The sequence below is a fragment of the Phoxinus phoxinus genome, assembly GCF_949152265.1.
Source record: "Phoxinus phoxinus genome assembly, chromosome: 5".
Taxonomy (NCBI): Eukaryota; Metazoa; Chordata; class Actinopteri; order Cypriniformes; family Leuciscidae; genus Phoxinus; species Phoxinus phoxinus.
Window position 1 is genome coordinate 29,337,071 of NC_136880.1, and position 23,162 is coordinate 29,360,232.

The 23,162-nt window shown below is 38.1% G+C and overlaps 2 protein-coding genes across 19 annotated transcripts; both read right to left on the reverse strand.

Moving 5' to 3' along the window:
- Positions 1–1,332: 1,332 nt before the first annotated feature.
- Positions 1,333–2,981, reverse strand: LOC306999074 (uncharacterized protein). The gene is made up of 4 exons (XM_079613508.1): positions 2,745–2,981; positions 2,470–2,574; positions 2,289–2,354; positions 1,333–2,171 (listed from the first exon to the last, which is right to left on the reverse strand). The coding sequence occupies exons 1-4, from the start codon at positions 2,916–2,918 to the stop codon at positions 2,061–2,063; spliced, it is 456 nt and encodes a 151-aa protein (XP_079469634.1). The 5' UTR covers positions 2,919–2,981; the 3' UTR covers positions 1,333–2,060.
- A 922-nt stretch (positions 2,982–3,903) lies between these two features.
- puf60a (poly-U binding splicing factor a) lies at positions 3,904–23,010 on the reverse strand. 18 transcript variants are annotated; one of them, XM_079613479.1, is made up of 15 exons: positions 22,832–22,903; positions 21,936–22,007; positions 20,652–20,760; positions 19,999–20,094; positions 18,250–18,342; positions 17,995–18,063; positions 17,534–17,695; positions 17,336–17,428; positions 17,016–17,229; positions 16,518–16,708; positions 16,188–16,244; positions 14,346–14,423; positions 13,561–13,672; positions 6,834–7,087; positions 3,904–4,616 (listed from the first exon to the last, which is right to left on the reverse strand). In XM_079613479.1, the coding sequence occupies exons 4-15, from the start codon at positions 20,077–20,079 to the stop codon at positions 4,317–4,319; spliced, it is 1,704 nt and encodes a 567-aa protein (XP_079469605.1). In that variant the 5' UTR covers positions 20,080–20,094; positions 20,652–20,760; positions 21,936–22,007; positions 22,832–22,903; the 3' UTR covers positions 3,904–4,316. The 18 variants fall into 18 exon arrangements, with proteins under 18 accessions (XP_079469605.1, XP_079469604.1, XP_079469602.1 ...); XM_079613478.1 differs by having other exon boundaries at positions 22,826–22,892; XM_079613476.1 differs by lacking the exon at positions 20,652–20,760 and having other exon boundaries at positions 22,832–22,958.
- Positions 23,011–23,162: the final 152 nt, after the last annotated feature.

A 23,162-nucleotide genomic window follows, 5' to 3' on the forward strand; every position in this document is an offset into this window, starting at 1 on the left:
GTTTGTCAGTTTTTTTTCTTCCATAATATTAGTTTTTTCTGAGTTATATCATAGTTTTTGTTTTATCATACAATTAACGTCTCTATAGGCTTTTCTTTCTATCTATCTATCTATCATTAAGGAATTTTTAATTAATCACACTAACATTAATTTTTCTTGAGGGATCATGTTAATAAGCTTTTGAAAACTAACAGCACTTGGGCCAAAGTTAGTGTGTCTAAAAGTGTTATATCAAGTCAAGTATTTTTATAGAGCAAATTTTAACACAACCGTAGTTGATCCAAAGTGCTTTACAAAAAATAAATAAATCAGAATTTAAGTGAGAGGAAAAAAAAGACAGACACTAAGATAAAAATCAAGTATCAAAATCAATCAAAATGTATGTACAATACAGTATACATACACAAATAACGTAGAACACCAGCTATTCAAAATACATGATCATTTGAAGTGAACGCTAGAGAGTAAAAATAAGTCTTTAAACTGGCCCTGATGTTCAAAGGTAGACAGTTCCAAAGCTTTGGGGAGACTACAGAGAAAGCTCGATCACTTTTTGATTTACAACGAGATTGAGGGTCAGATAAAAGTAACTGCTCACAGGATCTTATTGACCTAGTGGCTGTGTATGGCCTAATAAGATCACAAATATAATCCGGGGCCGAATTGTGCAGTGCCTTGTATGTGAAAAGATTTTTTGGCCCGCCATTAAGAAGGATCTTAAAGTCGACTCAAAATTTTATAGGGAACCAATGCAATGAGACAAGGAAGGGGAGATATGATCCCTTTTCTTAGTCCCTGACTCCCTGTTAACAATCTGACTGCTGAATTTTGAACCATCTGTAACCAAGTCAGTGTAGATTGAGGGAGTCCAACGTATAGACAGTTTGAAATTAGTGCATGAATAAAAATTTCAAGGTCTTTACTAGAAAGTGTTTCACTTTTGCCACAGATCTGACTTGAAAGAAGCTTTTTACAACTGCATTCGCTTGTCAAATTGGAGAAGAGGATCAAAATAGACTCATTTTTGCATTATTGTGTAACAAAAGGGGAACCAAAACTAGACAGCTGTCTACTTTTGTTTTATAATAATAATACTTGTGTTATTTTTTTTAATTCAATACTCTACTAGGCGTCTCCACTTCAACCTGTTGGAGTCGGACAATGTCCTGTCCTTTATGAACGCTATAATTTGTGAATAAGGTCTTTAGTGTTCCCCTTCAGCACTTGAGAATAGAAATAAGATATAGTGCTCCATTAAACACATTTGAGAATAGAAGTAAGATCTCTAGTATTCAGCCAGCTGCGCAACAGTAATTAGACAGACTCCAGACATTACCTTTGATAATGCTTTAATCATAACCAGGAGGACCTTGAATCAATCACAGAGAATCAAAAAAAAAATATAGAAAAGGAGCATGAAAAAGGTGAAATGATTAATTACATAATTTTTCTATGAGATGATTAGTTCTTTATATGTATAATTCAGCAAACCCTTCTGTTACTATACAAGCAAATTATTATTATTATTATTAATAACAAAGCCAACAGTTGGCATTTGACCTTCAAGTCCCTTACTAAGATTTGTATTGATCTACATCAATTTAAAACACTTATGAAAACAACCAAAATAACAGCGTCACACTGCAAAACATTTGTTTACAGATCTTTTCAAGATTATATTGGACCTCTCAAATTCAGTAGCAATAAATTGTCTGAAGATCAAGATTTGTAACATTTTATTCATGTAACTTTGGGACAAAGTTTTCTATGAAGAATATTGAAAAAAAAAAAAAATTAAACTTCTTAAACAATTATTAATTTGATTCAACACAGGACATACTAATAAAGACTACTGTGTTTTCCAGATTTCTCTCAAAATTACATCATGACATTGAAACATATTGAGAAAACTAATAATTGATCATTAATCTTCATAATTCAATTTTAGATAAATAAATGCTTTTAAAACATTTAAAAAAAATTTTTTTTACATTTCTTTAGTAGATTTTTTATTATTATTAATTTGGTCAGTTGCAAAGGTCCTCGGTTGTTTTTATTTCTCAGATGCATCCCAGACATCCAGTTTGTGTAATCTCATCTGTTTTTTGTGCGAGCGGATGTCCTGCACCAGGAAGATGGCTTGATGAACATTCGGATAAAGTTTTTTTAATCTGCAATTAGAACAGTTAAAACCTTTTAGTGCAGGAATATCTTATACAACAAAACGGTATAATATGATGGGGAATGAAGGAGGTCTTTGTCCCCAGTATGTGATTAATGTGATGTACCTTGTTCTTTTCTTTGAGAAGTAAACAGGACATAGTACCACGACAGTCAACACAAGAAACTTGAGGCTGAGAAAATACAATAGAGCTGTGTGAAACTGTAAGCTTTTTTAAAGTGTATTCTACAATGACTCCTATAGGCATTTAGACTATCAAAATCCTTCTGTGAGAGTGATCTACTTACTATTTCCTTATCTTGGATTACACAGTCTTTCCGATGGACACTCGGTGTCTTCTTGTCACATGAGGTGGATCTTAATAGCACATGAAGCATCTTCTTGTCAGGATTCTGTCATATAGAGGAAAGAGACAGGTAAAGCAAAAAGATGACAACCTTACATGTAGATATTTAACTATTTTTATCAAGCACTTTAAGGCAGATGCATAAGCACAGAAAACAAAAACAAAAATTACATTAAAATTATACATTTACAATAAAATGTGAATGAAATAACTTACAGTTCCTAAAACAGAGGCAAAATCAATGTGTTTGGTTCCATAATTCTGATTGGCTACTCGTATTGCCTTGTCAACGATGCCTGCCTCATGTTGGCTTAGTTGATTATATTCTTCGTTTCCGTCTGTTGACTCCAGCAGTAACAGAGCGCTAAGCAGTATCAGTAAACCTCTCATCTTGCAGAGTAACTGATGTTCTGCGCTGTTAGCCTGATCTTAGTCAGAACCAGTCACTGGTGTCATCTACACAGACCACAACAGCTGTGATTGGTCTGCTTTGTAACCAGAGGCCCTCCCCAAGATGATGAAATAAGACAGGGTTTCTGCAGTTTTACGAAGATAAATTTAAGACCCCTTTTTAAAATACCTTTTTAAGACCAAGTCAGGACATTTTAAAGAACAAATTAAAGGACACACTATGTCAGTAAGTTTTCAGACATACTTGGTCATAAAAACTTGAAGCTCAATAAAACCCTTTATTTTCTTATTAGAACATTCTGATTCGTCAATGTCTTTAGATTAGCCAATATAATATAAAGACCAGTATGACTCAAACCCAACTTATAAGGTGGTGAAACAAACTAAATGCATGTCAACACAACTGACAAGACTAGCATACTATTGCATACTCTTTGGGACAAGCATTTCCCCAATTTAACATCTTAAAGCCACAATGTTCAGAAAAGATACAACTGTGCAAACGTTTATTAAGTTCCTCTACGCCGGGTTACTGTCAGTTATTATCCGGGTTATCCAAGCCACATGGTGCAGAAATTTTAAAATGAAACAAGAAAATCCCTCATGCAAGATTTAATGCAATGGCTAAGTATTTAAGACTATCTGCTTTGATTTGAGACCATTTAAAGGCCGATTTACAAAAAGGTAAAGACATTTATACCTCAGATTTATGCTACTTAATGCTCACGTTCACCATTTGTTTTTCTGCTTTCAAAGTACAAATGGAAAGTTTACACAACTCCTGGTAAAACATTCAATGTTTGATCTGAACTCAAAACAGCATTATGCAAATATAAACTTTGGCTCATGCCTGCATTTAGATCCACTCCATACCTAGTTTTTATAAAAAAAACTAAAAAAAAACTTGGTGTATTTCAACAAAACAATCTTCCATACAATTTCATAAAGAGAAAAGAACCAAGTGTTATATTTGAAGAATTTATTGTTCTGGCATTTGAAACCAAGAGCATCATAACAGGCTATTGACAATATTTTAAACAATAAGAGGGCAAAAACAACAAAAACTGAATTTGAACAACATCTGATTGGTGGAATGGGAAGTAAACCAATGGACCAAAAAAGGAGGGAGGGGGGCATCCAGTCATTCACATTAAAGTACAGCAACAATAAAAAAAATATTCATGAGCGTTTCCTTGCCTGTCCCAAGAAGGGATCATTAATAATATTAATATCAACATCGATAAAAAATAATTACAAGTTATAAAGAGAAGCCAGTACCACTGGGAAGAGTGGCTGGCGGCTGCTTCTGTGTAAGTGAGAATGGGGAAAAGGAGAGAGAGAAGAAAAGGTTATGTAGGGCAGGATGTATTTGACAGTCTATGCAGAGAGGTCACTGTTGTCAAACCGTTCCTGATCGTACACCTCAGCGACCACCTTGCGACCTCCGAACCAGCGGTTGTTAAGTGCCTGAATGCCCTTGTTCATCTCTGATGCTAATGAAAACTCTACGAAGATCTTTACAATGACTTCAGCATCCTCCTCCTCACCCTGCTTCTCCTGGTAAATGATCACTCTATTAACAGCTCCGAACTTCCCGCATTCCTCCGTTACTTCTCCTTCCAGATCATCATCTATATCTTCAGGTCCAACCATGTTCCTGAGCACCATAACCGTAGACTGAGGAAGGAGCATACAGAAAAGTGTTTAAAACTCACCTCTCTCCATTATAGCACTGCAAAATTATCAACTTGCATACACTACCATTCAAAAGTTTGGGGTCTGTAAGATTTGATTTATTCTAAATAAATGCTTTTAAACCTCTGGGGTCGGCAAACGCGCGGGCGCGTTTTGCTCTTTTTTTTACATAGCAGCAAAATAGACCTAAAATACTCCGTCTGTTTTGGTCATACAGACTTAAGAAATATGAAAAAATAAGCTGTTAAATGTCTACTTTTTTATGTGTCCACTTACAATCGAAATAAAACATTGTGCTTTTGTAAAATAAAGAAAATATACAGGGTGTGCTTTCTGCCTCTCCGTCTCCGTGAACTTTTTTTCTGAAGCACGTCTCTAAACTTAAACAAAACTCAGCCAATACCATTCACTCAGACATGAGATGTATATCTCTATAATCATTTAAGTGTGTAGTTTTAAATTATCTAATTCAAAACTAAAAGAAATATTCTCTGTTTATGTAATCTATATAAAAAGAGAGAGAGATCAGCCGTTCTCATTATCGTTCTGGCAGCTCATTACTCTGCTAATTTGACACGCCCATGGAGAGCGCGCGCTATTCAAACGCAGATGATCTGAAGCAACACATGCAAACCAGTCAATGCCCACAACAGCTGGATAACACACCGTAGCCTACTTTATGTTGAGGCGCTGTGAGGAATAATAATATCGTGATAATCCTGGAAATTTTACCTCAAACGTGCTGGAGTAGCCTAACAACGGATCCAGCTGCAGATCAGTAAGTGCTTTGTTCTAATCGCGATATGAAATGGTGTCTGTAAACTGCAAAAGACTGTCTAAATTTGAATCGCGTTTCTGTGTTTGAATGAATGCACGGCACAGACGCATGCTGTTTACTACAGCTCGCTTGTGTCTGTGTGAATGAATTAACCTTTAGTTTAGCTTTTAGCAAACTATCTATATTGCCTACTGAGATGAGTAAAAATCGACTGAATATTTTGAAATAAAATCTTTGTATAAGCAACATATTAAACTGCAAATGAACATTTATGCCCTAATATATATTATAAAAGACGATATGTTACAGACGAAATATGAAAGACAACATTTCGTTTTAGATGGATTATAAAGTTTTTACTGCCACATCAAAACCTAATTTACAAGGTGCAAACAAAATCTTAAAAGGTCAATATAAGCATTCTCTTTAAATTATTTTTGTGTTTTATTATTGACAAATTTGGGGAGAGGATAACCTACATATTCCAAAACTTTCTGAAAATACGAATGAGAATTAACTGCACAATTACTAGAAATGTTTCCCTTGGATATTATACAATTTGCAAGCATTCACAGTTTGTGGATAAATACACTTTTTAAGATGTTTCCAACTCTGAAACAATTCTGTATATATATATATATATGTGTGTGTGTGTGTGTGTGTGTTGTCTTTGCATTCTTTATTGTGGCTCAGTGACACCTGAATGAAAGGCTCATTAGTATGCAGCATTAGCATACAGTTCTCAGGTGTGAATTAGGACATTATTCATGACCTTGTTGGATCATTCACACCCACCTGCATATTGCCTTTCCAAACAAAAAGTGTCTTACAAAAATGTAAATCAATCTATTGTTTAATGTGAACAATTAGCACGGATGATTTTCAGATCATTTTGAAGTAAAAACTCTAGGCGACAACTTCCATTAGTCAAAAGTATTGTGGGAATATGTGAAGTTGGTCGTATGTGGTCTTATATCAGAAAAATGTAAGTTTGAGTTTTTTGAATAACCATGCATAAATAATATTCTCTCAAAAATGCAAACATGTACATACATGTTGCTCACATATTATGATAGCCATGTTCATGCTAAATAGAGTGTAATTACACCTTTGCCATTAATATGTTTATAAGCAACTGAAAAAAATACTAATATCAGGGCATGTCAAAACATCTCAACGACCCCAAAAACACCTTAGACCCCAGAGGATTAATCAGTAAGGATAACAGGATCAGGACCATGTGACACTTAAGACTGGAGTAATGACTTCTGAAAATTCAGCTTTGCAATAAATAAAAAAAACACTTTAAAATCTATTAAAATAGACAACAGTGAAGTTATTTAATTTCATAATATTACTGTTTTTACATTTTTTTCCCCCTTTCAAACCATTTCTTGTCAACCCCAAACATGATAACTAACCTCTTGTTTTCTCAGCAGTTTCTGCATGACCATATGCCTTGCGCTGCTGCCCGAGATGCTCATGTGCTCCTGTTCACTGAGCATCTCCTGGCCCGTGCCGTCTTGAGCAGATTCCTCCTCTTCTTTTTCCTTCTTTGCCTCTTGGGCTGCAGCCACAGCTGCTGATAGTGATAGTGACGGCGGAGAGGCCAACACCGGGTTCACAAGGCCCACCTGAGGCACAACAGGCATCGTGGGCCGGGCTGGCGTCACCCCTGCACAAAAACACAGGAGTCAGTATATTATTAACCGTGGTCTGACACTGAATCTCTGCTATAAATCCCTCTTTATGCAAGCGAAATGGACTATTACCAGACTACACATCCATTACAAGACTGTTCCCTGAAAAAACACTTCAAAAAAACTAAAGCACTTTAAGAAAAAGTACACCCAAAAATTGTCATCTAGGCTGACATTTCAAACCCACATCTTTTCATATGAAAGCAGTGTATTAGTCGGATGGATATAATAGGGAGGGGCAGGGCACAATAAATCATTACAAATATTTAAAAATATTTAATTTTTTGAAAAATCTGAAATCCCAAAATTAAATCATGTTAAATTAATATCATTAGCCCCAGTATCTGTTAAAAAAAAGTTTGAAAATAGCTGTCAATTAAAAGCTGCTGTTTGGGGAGCTTTAGAATACTTTTCTGGACAAAGAGGGGACTTTAAATAAAAAACAGTTGAAAACCACTAGATTGCATGACAATTAATGTTCAGAATTAATGATACAAATCAAAATACAAGTCATTCACTGATCCCTGGATCCCATCATCAGGGAGATGAACTTGAGAATTAATGATACATTCAGTTTGTGAATGAAACGGATCAATCAATTGATTGAAAAGATCTGACTCAAAAGTATGTTTTGTACATGAATCCAGCATTGCTACTTTACTTATGAAAGTGCCAATGAGTGCTAGAAGGCTTTCACTGAATAAGGTCTTAAATTTGAATTAACTATTCCTTAAAGAAAATATTTAACTCAGCAGTAACAGGACACACTCTTATATTTCATGTAAATGATTCATTTTAAAAAAAGAGGAGGAAAAAACCCATGTAGAAATCAGACAGTTCTGGCATTGCTTAAAGGGGTGGTTCAGGATTTTGGACATCAGACCTCATTTCCAAGTAAGCCTGGGTGTTATTTATCTGTGGAGACAGTTTTCAAAAAATTTCATCCAGTCCTTCCAGTTTCATAGTTCGCCGGTGCTAACGGTATCTGCTAGCCTGCCATTAAAAACAGTTTTACCCACTCCACAGTACACCAAAAGCAAATAAATTATAACGGCAGACTATCGATGTAAATGTCTGTTGAGAGAATTAGAAATTAGAAATCAAACTACCCTTTCATCGCATTGCAATGGTTATACTTTATTCCCTGTATTTATTAGCACAGTCTACAGTAGCGGCGAAGTGATATTAAGTTACCTAGGCAACCGATAGAGCCAGTCCACATGACAATCACACAAGTGTATTTACCTGCCACTGACACTCATCACTACAGAAGCAGAGTATACTTCACGAAGAAGTAGAAGTAGAGTCTCTGCCGGTGTCTCGTTGTCCAAGCCAGCAGCAAGAAGCCACAGTTGGTTCCTTTCTGGATCTCTGGAAATTTGTGGAAACTTTTTGGTGACTATCTATTTGGTTTATTTGTACAATTTTGAAATGCACACCGAATCACCATGTTGCCAATTCCTTAGTTTACAATCAAATGTTTCAATATCGTTGTTCAAGGCTACTACCGTACTTTCCGGACTATAAGTCACTCCGTAGTATGTCGCATCAGTCAAAAAATGCGTCATGAAGAGGAAAAAAAAACATATACAAGTCACAATGGACTATAAGTCGCATTTATTTAGAAATGCATTTCACAAAATCCAAGACCAAGAACAGACATTTAATCTGGAAAGGCAAGTTATTCAACTACACAATAGCACACAGAACAACAGGCTGAATAGGTGTCCGGCATGTTATCGTAACAGGGTTTCCCGCAGCACTTTGGAACTAAAGCGGCCGCCTAAGCAACACATGCCTGCCGCCTTAACTACGTCGTCAAAAAAATTTACACGAGCGATATCCGCCACGTTACTCTGTCCTGTTTAGAGCTTAGATTCTCTGCCCGAGCCGATATTTCCCGCCGCTGTACTCGGGCCGGGCCCTAGAGACGTGCGGCGCAGGACTAGATTAGATGGCTGAGTGCGAGTGGTAGCCTAATGCACTCACTATGTGCGAGCGGGCTGCGGAAGAATAAAACGATTAAATAGAAAAATATCTATGAATAAAACATACAAAAACTAATAAATTGTTATTCATCTGTTGCAGAAAAGCAACAAGAACAACTAAAACAAAATAGAAACGATTTACAGGCCAGAGTTTCTATTTGTAATATGTTTGCAGTGTTGAGCGATGTAGCCAATCACAGACATATGTGTTGATTTCTTGAACGCAATGGCCAATCAGAAGCAATTAAAGGGGTCATGACATGAGAAACCAAATTTGCCTTGATCTTTTGGTATATAAGAGGTCTTTGTACCATTAAAACGTCCTGCAAGTTTCATAGCTTAAGACTTCCTCCCCATTATAAACGAATCATTTATTTAATCAAGCTCTAAATACAGCTCGTTCTGGATCCATGGTAAGAAGTGACGTCACGGTACGAAGTGACGTACCAGCGTTTGCATATAGACCGCCTCCAGCACAAGACAACTACGCTTTAAGCGCAAGACAACTACGCTCATTTCGTATCGCCACGCAGATGTGCCGTTCCTGGCTGTGGACAAACAACATCTTTGAATACGCTGCGAAAGATCCAGTCGTCAGGGAAAAATGGATGCACTTTATCTCTCAGTTTCTCAGTCACAGCAGTGTTAGTTTAAGCGTTTGTTCATTTGCATTTGAAGGATGACTGTTTTGAGAACAAATCCTAAAATGATGGTGGCTTTGCCAGAAAACTGTTGCTCAAAGATAAGTCCGTGCCGACTATTCTGGGCTCAACAACGACGACGCAAACTGTAAGTAATGTATTAAAAACTTTAAAGGTATAGCGGAGGATTTTCGTTTTCCGGGTGGGTAGCCTATACTATTGGTCCACCTAAGTGTCAATCATTCTGGTGATATGTTTACGTAAGGCCGTCGTACGTGCTCGTCCCTATAGTTTTCGCTTTCTGGTGTATTATGTGTGATGAGTTACGGTTTCAGCCATTCCTTTGAAAATGGCTGAGGGTCGAAAGAGAAAAAATGTATACGAAGTGTATGATAAGAAGAGAAAGGCCGCAGAATATAGAAACAAGACCAGAGTGATTTTGGGTGAATATTTCACACGCTGGCGTGCGCTAAAAGCACAGGTTGGGCTTCCCACTGACGCCGCAGTCACGAAGATTCTACTAGACAGGTAAAGGTCATGCTTTTTGGAGAAATCCATTTAAAATCACTGCTAGTAAAAGTTAATGTAAGCGTTTCCTCTCGGGAGCAAATAGAGTGTTGCGCATGTGCATTTTTTAAAAAAATTGGAGAGGGCGGGTCTTTTCTAAAATTAGGAAAGATCCTCCGCTATACCTTTAAACTACTTTTTAAATACGCTGAATCCGCAAATGTTCTGACTGGGGGCGTTAATAATTGATGCATAGGCACTCACGATAGCCAATCATAACAGTGGGCGTTAACACTGAACTCTTAAAGGGGAAACACCCCCAAAACAGACTGTTTGAATCAGAGGATGAGAAACAGGGTGGGAAAAGGTCATAAATCACTACATTTTAAAAGTTTTTTGTAAAAAAAAACTATAGTAATACTATAATTGCACCTAAGGGAACATAATAATAAAAAATAAAAATAAAACATGTCATGCTCCTTTTAAGACATACCTGTCAACACTCCCGTATTCACCGCGAGTCTCCCGTATTCACCGGGAGTCTCCCGTATTTCACACCCATCTCCCGCCCCCCTCCCGTTTTGTCCTTTCTCCCATGAAACTCCCGTAATTTGTATTCCCAAACGTCGTTATATGAATAATCACATAAATATATTATTCCAAGGTTGCCCAGTTGCCAGATCTTGTATGAAACCCATCCTACTCGCGCAATCAACACATCATACACATTTCAACCCATTTGTGAGCTCAACCTGGCAACCTACAACTCTGTAGCGCTGTTGATGTGAGCAGATCGACGTTGGAAATTGAATAAAGCGTCCCTGGTAGAAATGGGAGGAGAAGACTCTGTGGTAAATATTTCATGTAATTAACGCAGCATCCGTTTTTTCTGTCATCCTTTGGCTGGCGTTACATTATATGATGCACTTTTATTCTTGCAAATGCTTTTAAACCATTCACACAAAGACAAATTGAGTGCCAAAATAGAGTTCTCTTTCGGCTTGAAGTTGACCGAACTAACACGCAATTCTGCAAAAATGTCCGTTTTGTCGAGTATCCTCATAAGAGCAGACTGAGCACTCTTAAATGAGTTAAATAGTTTTAAATGAACACGAAGAAGAGTTGTGAGAGAATGAGGCGCGTGTGAGATCCGCGTCTCTGTCATCAGCGGCTGCTCTTAAAGACACAGTAGCCAAAAGCTTTCTGTCAGTAAAGTTAATCAAAGAACAAAGGGAACAGAGAAAAACACTCACTGCTCTTGACAAAAGAACATTTGTAACTTTAATAAGGATTCATCTATGTATAATTTAACATTTATGAAGTGCAAACTGTATTAAATTTCTGTATATTTCCTACCTTTTAGTAGCCTGGCTAACGCCAGACCCAATTCTCGTTGAGACTTGGGTCTGGGAACCACATGTGCATTTTCTCGTATTTGAGGCGTGGTTTACGAATGCCCGGCGCCGTTTATTGGGTGCTAAGAATGTCCATCAAAAGTGCCTGTACGTAGCTCATAGCCAATCGTTTCCATTATACCAGATGACGTATGTAGAGCGGCAGAAATTAGACAAGGAAGAAGACGATGGGTAAGATAATTTTGTATAAACAATGACGTTCAGCGACTATTGCCTTTTGTGCAAGATAAATATGAGGGTCGAAGGTATATATGGATATAAACAAACTGCTTAGTGTCGCATAGATGTCGTCATCGTCTTGCTGCTCCCTCCCCGTTCTGTGATTGGTTCCCTAGATGAGGCGAAAATCTGGTCCATGGTATCCAGACTGCCTTTCAGCGTGAATAAAATCGCGCTGCGCAAAGGCAGAATGGGGAAACCCAGGCTAACCTTTTAGACAAATATTTAAAATATACTGTCTTTGTTGTTTCTACATTAATTTGGAGATTAAATGTGAAATTATGACATTATAAAAGATACAAAAAACAAGGTTTTTATCGTGAGTAATCACAGAATTTTTTTTGTTTCCAACCAAGCAAGTGTTGCTTCTGAACAACTCCGCTAACTAGAGCGCCCTCTTGCGGCTGTAGACGGTAATGTTTTCCCTTGGTTCATCTCAGTCAGTATGAATTAATTTTGATATACAAGTCACACCTGACTATAAGTCGCAGGACCAGCAAAACTATGAAAAAAAGTGTGACTTATAGTCCGGAAAATACGGTACTACCTAGCTAGACGTCCCGACTGAAGTGCGCTTCTCTCAACAGACATTTACATCGATAGTCTGCCGTTATAATTTATTTGCTTTTGGTGTACTGTGGAGTGGGTAAAACTGTTTTTAAAGGCAGGCTAGCAGATACCGTTAGCACCGGCGAACTATGAAACTGGAAGGACTGGATGAAAAATGTTGAAAACTGTCTCCACTGATAAATAACACCCAGGCTAACTTGGAAATGAGGTCCAATGTCCAAAATCCTGAACCACCCCTTTAAGCAGTCCTCCTCTGTACCTGCTCGCTTCTTGCCTCGGTGACTTTTTAGTTTGAAACAAAAGATTTAAGATTGGGGTCACGTTTCCCCTTTTTATTTGAAACCCCATCCGTCCTCTTGGCTTGGCTTCATGATCAATTCCACAAAAAAACAAACATCTGAGAGACTCACTGGCCAATAGGAATGAGAGATTTGTTTATGAGGGGAGGGGTTAGAAACAGTCCTCTTCAAACTTGGTTGATCAGTGTGCAGCAAAAGGGAAGGGTCATGGCGAATTTGGAGAATAAAGACAGGGAGGGGAAGAGAGGAGAGAGAAAAGGAGAAAGAAAGAGACAAGGAGAGAAGAGAAAATAAAAGAGAAATCTATTAGTGGACACGACCCACGACAGGCCACGTTAAACTGAGTACTGTGTAGGACAACAGAAACCTGAGGGAGAGAGAGATTGTGCACATATAAGCTAATGTGGAAATGGGAAAACAGGGTGGGCGTTCAGAATGAGCTTTGCAAGTAAAACAAACAGGTCTGAGCACAACCACTTAAAATTAGTGATCCGATCTAAATTATGTAGTCCTAAGTAATGCGTGGGTGGTCATGCCTGTCAAATTAAGGTTTTGAAAGAAAAATAAAGCCTGTTTGTTTAATTATCTTTTGGTCGGACTCCTGTAAATGTTCCTAACAATCCCGTTTAAAAAAATACATGGAATGCTATCATTCATGCAAAAGACATCCAAGTAAAGGGCCCCACTCGTACACAGTTCAACTACATGCAGAACCAAAATACTGAAGACGTACAGCACGATTAAGGCACACAAGTGAAAACTGATTGTAGAGGGCCACAATACTACAAACCACTTCTGATTGCACCTACCTGTAATGACCCCTGGAGCCTGAGCAGCCATGACGGCCTGTGGCATCTGGGGCAGGTTCAGGCCAGTACCTCCGGCCATCGCCCCCAGAATAGATGCTCCCGCTACCGCTTCCTGGAAGAACAGAGTGGGACATATAGAAACACCGCCTGGACAGCGCCCGTTAAATGCACACTTAACACCAACACGAGTGGACAAACAGACCTTTGCACACACAGACAAGCCTTGGGCCAGCTGCATAAAAATCAGCAGTTGGAGCTAATGGGCGATTGAGAAATTAATATTTTTTTTGTCAGCATTAATATATAAAATATAACCGCATGTATTGTACTGTCTCCAGAGCAGAAGATATACTCAACATACATGTTCAGTTATACGCTATATGCTCAGCTGTCCCTTAAGCCTTTGTATACAAGATTTATTCCAACTAGGGATCGGAATTTCAAAAATATTGTATTCGAATATTTGAATATTCGATTGTTTATTTAAATTAAGTTTAACGAGAAAGACAATTTTTTTTTTCAATCATTACGTTTTGGTCACCATTTCTGAACAAGCTTATGATATACACAACAAGCTTACATTATATCAGGTGGGTTTTTTTAAGCTTAAAACATTAATGTGTGCAAACAAAAATGAAATGAACAGAAGCATTAAGCTCACGCAGTGCACTTATAAACCAGACTGTCAATTATCATACAGAATGTATAAATACACTTGAGTCAGCATATGGTTATCGTGTGTTTATATTGTTTCACATGTTCTTGAGAAAAACAAGTATATCTACATGCTCGGATGAAAGTCGGCTGTTTAGTCCGTCAACAATAAGGCCAGATGAGGAGAAAAAGCGCTCCACCAACAGATGCTGCAGGGACACAAAGATAATAGTGTGCTAAGCGTCCACGTTTCTTACAAAGCTTTATGACTTCTGTCCCTGAAACAAGTCTCCCTCAACAAAACCTAAAGGATGTTTCGAGATCATTTTGCTATCAGATTAATGATCTTCTCAGCTCGCTCAGGGGTACATCTGCACCTACCTGCATTTCATGTGATTAGTTATCGCATTAGTGATATTATTATAACTCAAGTTTCACCTTGGCTTAAAGTTCGCTCCCAACATGATCATTTTGACCAAACTTTGCTGTGCCTAGAGGCAGACGACGCCATTCTGTAATCAAATATAATAAACTTGTTTTCACTCCACAGCGCCACCCAGTGCATTTAGTTATAACTGAGTTTTAGGTTGCATGCTAAAGATTTATCATGAATCCACTGCACTTATAGCCAGCAAAGCAACATTTAGCTAAATTCGAATAGTATTTTTAATTTCCGAACTATTACAGATCGAATATTCAAATATTCAACTAAATATACAAAACCTAGAGGGCTTTAAATCCTAAACATTGTTAATTAATAGATGAAAAACCAGCATTATACAGCTTGAATGCAAGTTAGGCCTTTCAAATGACCTAAAAACCTAAATTTGATAACACCACTGCTCAAAAGTTTAGGGTCAGTACTTTTAAGCATTAAATTAAACAATTAGTAAGCAGCACACCTGTTTTTAATATTGATAAGAAATATTTCCTTTTCACTAAATGAGCATATTAGAATGATTTCTGAAGGATCGTGTTAGACTGAGTAATGATGCTGAAAATTCAGCTTTGCAATCACAGGAAAAAATTACATTTTAAAATAGAACAGTTTTTAATTGTAATTTATTTATTTTTTGCATTTTAAATCAAATAAATGCAGCCTTGGCAAGCATTTAAAGAAATCTTCCCGACCCAAACTTTGAACAGTTAATGTAAAAAACAAAACAGAAAAGCTAACCGCTTAAAGAAATGGAAAGTTGCTTGACATCAAACACAATAGTGCAGTGTCTGTTCTGAAGGGTTTGCGCATTAACCATTCAGGCATTTCATGCAACTAGGCCCAAGACCTGAAATAAAGGTCAAGAACATGTAACAAAACAAGCTTAATTTATTATTAGAAATCTGTATCAATTAAATATAAATCTATCAATTTAGACACTGCTAAACAAGTTAAAAACCTATGCATTTATTTGCTTACACAATATAAATGTAAACTAAATTATGTATGACAAGCATGAGACAACATAGAACAATTACATCATTGATCATACAAATTTACAATATATTGAGTAGCATATAGTATAGCAATTTTAGCATGATCTATGCTGTAGCATAGATGCAATAAAATGAATTAAAATGGAAGTAATCCACAATAGAAAATGCCAAAATGTTATCTCAGTATTAAAATATTATTGGCACACCTATTAACAAAGAACTATCAAGAGATAATAAAAGCCTCAAGAGATTAAGCAGACATCCAGAATAAATTCATCATTACGTGGGCCAGAACCCAGATTACAGATAAGAGGCATAATGTAGCTAAAAAAAAATATTGGCAGAGGTGCTACTTAAAAGTCACCTGTGACTAAATCTGCTCAGCTTTCAAGTAAATGGGCCTGTCTAGTAAACATTCACTACCTAGTATCACTGTTACTGGGAGGTCTTGAAGACAAGTCTCTCCCCACACTCATATTTTACACAAAACAAAAATAAGGCACCAGCGTGCTTTGAACAGAATTTCCTGAAGGATTTACCAGACAGTTGAGGAAGTCTTCTGTCCGATTCTCCGGCTGGGACAGATTCCATGCCATCTGTTTTTGGAGTTTACACGCTATGTTATCTTTCTGCATGTAAAAGCTCGGTCTCAAATAAGTATTGTTGTGTCATAACTGAGTCTTCATGCCAGTCAATGCTTTAGCTGATTCAAAGTCTGCACTAGCTTTGCTAAGCGAATTTTTTAAAAAAATCACGCTGCCTTACTTTACAAAGGAAGGCTTTTAAAATGTCAATGGAAGCAGCAGCTCACACTCTCACACACACTTTCCCTGACTAACAATAGATGAGTGAGGTGTGTAAATATTCACCTGTGCTGTGATTTTGGCAGTGGCGGCTGCAGCGGCTACGGCAGCAGCGGGAGGCAGTCCGCCCGGCGTCGTTGGAGTCAGAAGGGGCATGGGTGGCGTGACGGCTTTGCCCACTCGGAGGTACTGCCCGCCCAAGTCGAAAAGGTTCATGGAGGAAACGGCATCCTGCGAGGACTGGGCCTTGTCATATTCTACAGAGGAAACAGGGAGGACTAAGACTCAACAGCATCCAAGAAGACTCAGCATAAATCTACCAGAGCTCTGAGACAGTTACTGTGTAATTACCAGCGGGTACTTATGGCACAAATGTCCGTAACAGAGCCTAAGAAAACAACGACAACAGAAATAAAAACTTACTATGAAAGCATGTGAGGAACCTGCCCCCACCCTTCTCTATCCCCTGTGAGACATGTAGAGAACAGCATTCTGCCATGACTGACTGCTCTCAGTCAGATACATTTATATTCATCCGAATGGGTGAAGCAGTCGCCCGCTCACCTATGAAGCCATAGCCTTTGTGTTTTCCCGTCGTGGGGTCCCTCGCCAGTGTGCAAGACTTGATTCTTCCGAAGGCCTCGAACACACTCTTGATGTCATCGTCTGACAAGTCGGGATGCACGGATGCCACGTAAATTCTGTTGAAGGCGCGCGCTTCTTCGGCTAGTTGGTCTATGATCGGTTGAGCCTGACCAATGTTGCTTGGTCGCCCCACCTACGAGTGTTGAAACAGATCAGAAATTATAGAACACATTTTAAATATTTAGGGGTGGAAAAGTTGGCTCACAAGTTATTAAAATTAATTTTTACAAAGTGCTCACTTTAATGTTTCTACCACCCAGCATAACGGAGTTCATCTGTTCTAAAGCGAGCTGTGCTGCTTCTGGTACTTCATACTCTACAAATGCAAAACCCTGCAGAAAGAGCAGATTATCGTCAGTTAAAAATACAGCAATAATCAATAAACATAAAATGGTAATTAATAAAACACACAACTATATAAAAAAAGACCTTCTGACCTTGTGTTTTAATGTAACAGAGTCCCAGGACATGTCAATGCTCTTAATGGGACCGAAAGGAGCAAAGGCCTGTCTGATGGTGTCTTCTCCTAGCTCGTAGTAGATGGACCCAACATAAACCCGGCACATTATGGCTAATGCTCGTTGCCTCTGTGCTGCAACCTGTAATGGACAACTGATATGATCAGATGATGCCAAGCCAGGCATATGCTAATTCGAGGCGTTTATCATTCATAGGCTTGTTCCAATGATTGAGGATAGAACCAGCAGACAATAAACATGCTGGCACCGAAGACATAGCACTGGCTTTTCTTTACCTCCAAACATTACACACATGAGTACTGAACAACAACAACATGTATGCCAAGAAAAGGAGGGAAAACAAACATGTACTACTGCATTCACAAATAGAACAGGAATGAAGGTTACAGAGTTACTTGGAGAAACTGTGTTGGACTTACAGACTGTAGTGGTGAGAGGGGATCTCCAAAGCCCATCGATAATGAGGCCATCTGAAGGGAATTAGGCATCTGTCAGGAAAAACAAATCAACTGTCATTGACCGTTGTACCACAGTGGGATGTTGTCAGTTGAGTTTAGAAAGGATCCTTGAGATAACATTCACATTGTGAATTTGTGATACATTATTACAATCGTTTATGAATACACCAAGCATTGAAAAAAAATACTATTTCCCACGTTCTTGAGCAGTTTTACCTGTAGGTTGCTGAGCTGCTGCTGCTGCTGATGGGCGATGGTCTGTTTGACCAGGACGCTCTTGATGCTTTGTTCCATGGCATACTTCTTTGCCTACAATTGAGAGCACATAACACCAAATGAGTGTTCACTAAAGTAACATAACTTAAAACCACCCCAGCAAGACCACAAATAGCCAGGGCTCTTGCTAGATATAATATTCAATTTTACGAGATGAAACTGTTAGTTAATTTGCCTAAAGTATATGTCATTAATAATAAATCACAAATCAGAAAAGTTAAATGAAAATTATCCCCCACTTTAAGTAGTGTACCAGCAATTGAGAATAGTACTAGCAGATAATCAGATGCCACTAGTACTGAAGGCATAGCACTGGCTCTGCTCTTGTCCACTGCTTACTTACATGTGCACAGAGCAAACACATGCTTATAAAGCTAGAGGACATGGGAAAAGAAAATGAAGAAAGATTCAACATGACAAATTCTAGAAACTTTGGCTTCAGCTAAATGTGCAGATATCACACAAGGCTGCACTTAAAGGAGAACTCCGGGCAATTTTTAAGTTAATCTTGATCGTTATACCTTTGTGAGTACTGTCTATAGAAAAAGCTAACCGGATTGGTGCTTGCAACACGGAGCTGCTACCGCTAATGCCCAGAGCTCCCACTCAGCTAAAACGGCAGTTATGGGGGCATATTCATAAAGAGTGTTTTTGTGCCTCTTAACAGACACAAAATGCAATTAAAATGTCTGTCCAATATGAACAGGGTCCTTACATGACAACAAGATGAGTTTAGCAACTTAGCCATTGTTTAAATCCACCTAAATAGTGTTTTAGACGGCTAGCTGTAGTCTCGCGCTGAAGTCCCGTTTTGTAGCCGGAAAAAGGTAAATGGGAGCGTGCAGGTGGAGGAGCGTCGTGTGTGTGAAGAGTGATGATCGGAGTTGCTCATAAATGAAGAAGAAATGGTTTGTAACATAACTATGGAGAATATAGAAGATTTTGAACGCATGGAAGAAGCTTTTGAGTTTGATGGTCGTCCTTATTTATTCAAACCCGAGTATACAGACTAAGAACTAGCCTCACACTCTTCAGTCAACAATACCTTTTCCCGGCTACAACAGGAGTTCCCACGGGACTTCAGTGCGAGACTACAGCTAGCCGTCTAAAACACTATTTAGGTGGATTTAAACAATGGCTAAGTTGCTAAACGCATCTTGTCGTCATGTAAGGACCCTGTTCATGTTGGACAGACATTTTAATTGCATTTTGTGTCTGTTAAGAGGCACAAAAACACGCTTTATGGGCATTAGCGGTAGCAGCTCCGTGTTGCAAGCACCAATCCGGTTCTTTTTTTTTCTATAGACAGTACTCACAAAGGTAAAACGATCAAGATTAACTTAAAAATTGCCCGGAGTTCTCCTTTAAGATGGTTCTTAAACAATCCAACTATTTTTCACTATCATGTACATGGATTATATGTCATTCATTACTATTATAATTTTGTGACAGCAAGAAAAAAGGCAGCAAGTTTTTTTCTGCTCTTCATGCTGATTTCCTTAAATATCTTAAGCGCACACCCCAAATTGCTGTCCGATCAACCTTATCGCAATGTAACAAAGTAAGCTGTAACCAATCACAAAAATATAAATGAGGGCCCCTGTCTGATACACTATCCCACCCTCAATAATTATACACAATCATTGATTTCACTACAAATGTGCAGCAGAAGTATCTGGGGAGTCTCACCTTCTGCAGCGCCTCCTGCTGTTCAGCGGTGAGTGGCGGCAGGCCGAGCTTCGAGGCTGTGCTCTGTCCATTCTCCATCATCAGAGCCTCGCCTCCCTGCACAGAGAACAGGCATCTGTCAGACCTGAGCAGCGAAACTCTACATTCAAACTGGACAACTTCCTTACAGCTTTTAAGACCATCTAGTTTAAAAGCAAACTCAAATGGTCAAATTAGACATAATACATCAGGATACTTCTCTTGAACAATCTTATGAATTATGCATTTTATAATAATAATTTACGGTACTATGATCTTTTTAAATGCATTTAAAAAAAATCAGCATTAGGGCTAGTGCTGGAAATAAATCTACACAATTCAATTTCTAAAATTATAGATAATTTTGAGCTTGTTCAAACTGCTTTCTACGTTTTGGATGCCTTCAGTTTAGCCTACGGCTTATCAAAAATACTGTTGAAATAAAACCCTTCTGTATACATTCATTTTACAGGATCTTTATAAAACTGTAAGGGGAACATGGTGACTTTTCCCCTTAGTGGAAACAAATACTTGATTTTGTTATCTGGTTATATCTGACCAAATAACCTTGGAGTGCATATGCTAAAGTAATTGAGACCTCTTATTTAATACTACACAAGAGAAAACTTAAGTACCTTTGCTCAAATGAACTCCAGAGTGGTGCACTGCCCCCCCTTAAGGAGGTTTGAACCCAAAAAGTTCTGCCATTGGCTTTGGAAATATAGTACAACCAAGAGATATGTTCTACAGCACAGACGACACAGAGAGAAATGACAATAAAGGAAAAAGGAAAACACAAACCTACTTAGAACAATATAACTGGGTAGCTAGGAAGACAATTTGAATTCACTGACATCCAAATCCATGGAAAAAGGGTTGCCTCTAATGTCAAGAACCAAAAAACCTTGGTGACAGACCTTACGGCAACATATTTTGTAGACAGACGTTTTGTGGCAGTGATTCATAATAGGACAGTTCAGCCAAAAATGAAACTTTTGTCATTTAAGACCCCTCACACCAAAAATTATAACTAAAAAGTTTTACTAATTGTTCTAATTTCATGAGAACAAGGAAGCCCACGCCACAGTTACAATGATAACAGTGAAACAATATCATTGGAAACACTTTTTTATTTTTCATCTGACGAATGATCAATCAGATCCACACTTAAAATAAACAACATAATTTGTTGGTCACTATAGTTATCATTCTTGGTGTGAACGAACCTTTACTCATGTTGTTACAAACCCATATTATTTTCTAGAGTAATGGCATATGTCAACATTTTCACAAATTACTTAAATTTGTTTGTTTTGGCGTCAGATTTAGTATATAAGGTTTGAGGTGCATGGACTACTTCATGTCCTTTTTGAAGCTTAAAAGCCACTCCACTACAGTTGTATAGAAAAGACCAACCAGGCCGATCCTCAATTTCTCCTACTGAATGAAGAAAGTCATACAGAATTGGAACAACAAAGCAAACAATTTTCATTTTTAGCTTAACTATTCCTTTAATAGACTGAAAACAAAATCTTACAATGCATGAATATTAGTGCAAAAAACAAACACTGCTTGTATTCATACAAAAATGACAGGATGTCTGCTACCAAGATGGTATAACGGGATTGATCGACAAATAAAAAACAACAAGATAGTGAAAATGGGTTTTTGTTGTAATTACTAGGCAAAAAACAATTTATCATCCCTTACCGCTCTGATACTTTTTACACACAAATTGGTGACATTTGAACAATATATTAAGGAAGTACAGGTTGCCTAATGCAATCTTTTGTTGATCAAATCTATGCAATACTTAAATAATTAAAAAAGAAATAGGACACATCGAAAGTGCTTTGCAAACCCCTTTTATGACAAAGGCTAATTGTGGTCTCGGGGTGAGCAGTGGATTGACCCCTTACCTAGCGCCTGCTCTCCGCTGGGGTGTCTTGTGAGATTATATATGGGGGAGCTTTTACTGTTCAAAACGGAGTCTATAAGGAAAGAGAGAGGTTTCAGTAAACTCATGTACACTGTGCCCACTTGCCAACTTAAAAGGGTGAATTTCACCTTACTTTTCATAGCATGGGCTGTGAGATGTCTGTAAAACAGACTTGTAGGAGGTGGATAGACTAATTTACTTGTACATGCAGTACTGTACTGATGTAAAATACATACATTACCTAACGTTGACAAATAAAGTAACCACACTGACTAGGAAGCCAAAAAAGCAGCATTCAATAAATGCTGAATGTGTATCCCTTACGTTCTGATCAGGCACGAGGCCTTATATAATGTTGGGTTAACCTGTAACGTTATTCAATAAGACGCGTGACGGTGATGCACATTTTTTCCAAAAGCGAATTGTAACTGCAACCAAACCTCGGTGTAAAACACGGAAACAGAGCGCCTCGTTTCCATTGACGCGTGCAGCAGCGAAGTTGATTCAGCTCATGGAGGACAATGTGAACGGGTTAATGCTTTAGTAACGAATAACGTTTCAGAAAGCGAGTAAGCGCATGCGTTTATGTTATTATACTAGGAATAACCCGCTAAAAAACAACCGCTCTAAGTAAATCCTAGCTGTCAGAAATGACATGGTCAGTCGAACATTATTCAATCATCACTGTGGTATAAAAGAGACACGCAGCAGCAGGCCGGGAAGAAAATCCCGCTCTCAGTGCGCTAAGCTAGTTAGCCATTACCCTGTGCATCTATCAGTTTTAAATTAAATCTCTATCCGGACACATTACTATATGCGCATGAAATAATACTGTGTTTATATTAAGAAGGAAATTGAGCAAAATATTACATTTACCGCTGAAACAGCCACCGCCATTGAGCACACCTTCCAGCACTAACGTCCACACCGCGAGGAAGACTATGAAATCTCGCGATACCGAGAGAGCGTGTTAGGTAAGAGCAAAGCCATGCAGAAGAGTCTTACCATCTGTAAGAGGCGCGCAGCTGAAGTGTGTGGCAGATCAGGCATTGATTGGAGGAGAGCCTCGGGCTCTGAGCTTAAAAAGTCTAATAAAAAAGTTTATAAACGTATGACAAGTTCGAGAGCGCAATAAAGCATAACTTTTCAGTTCTATTGTAATAATATGTGACACCACTGATAAGACGATCCCAAAAACACGTACATA

What these genes read in the sequence shown, in the direction of transcription:
- puf60a (XM_079613465.1), bottom strand. Translation starts at nt 22,852, where the DNA reads ATGGCGGTGGCTGTTTCAGCGGTAAAT. An exon ending in AGCAGGAGGCGCTGCAGAAG is followed by an intron (nt 18,343 to 19,998) that starts GTGAGACTCCCC and finishes TCTCAATTGTAG; the next exon opens with GCAAAGAAGTATGCCATGGA. An exon ending in CTGCCAAAATCACAGCACAG is followed by an intron (nt 16,245 to 16,517) that starts GTGAATATTTAC and finishes CTCCAAAAACAG; the next exon opens with ATGGCATGGAATCTGTCCCA.
- LOC306999074 (XM_079613508.1), bottom strand. Translation starts at nt 2,918, where the DNA reads ATGAGAGGTTTACTGATACTGCTTAGCGCTCTGTTACTGCTGGAGTCA. An exon ending in TTGCCTCTGTTTTAGGAACT is followed by an intron (nt 2,575 to 2,744) that starts GTAAGTTATTTC and finishes TCTATATGACAG; the next exon opens with AATCCTGACAAGAAGATGCT. An exon ending in TTCTCAAAGAAAAGAACAAG is followed by an intron (nt 2,172 to 2,288) that starts GTACATCACATT and finishes TTCTAATTGCAG; the next exon opens with ATTAAAAAAACTTTATCCGA.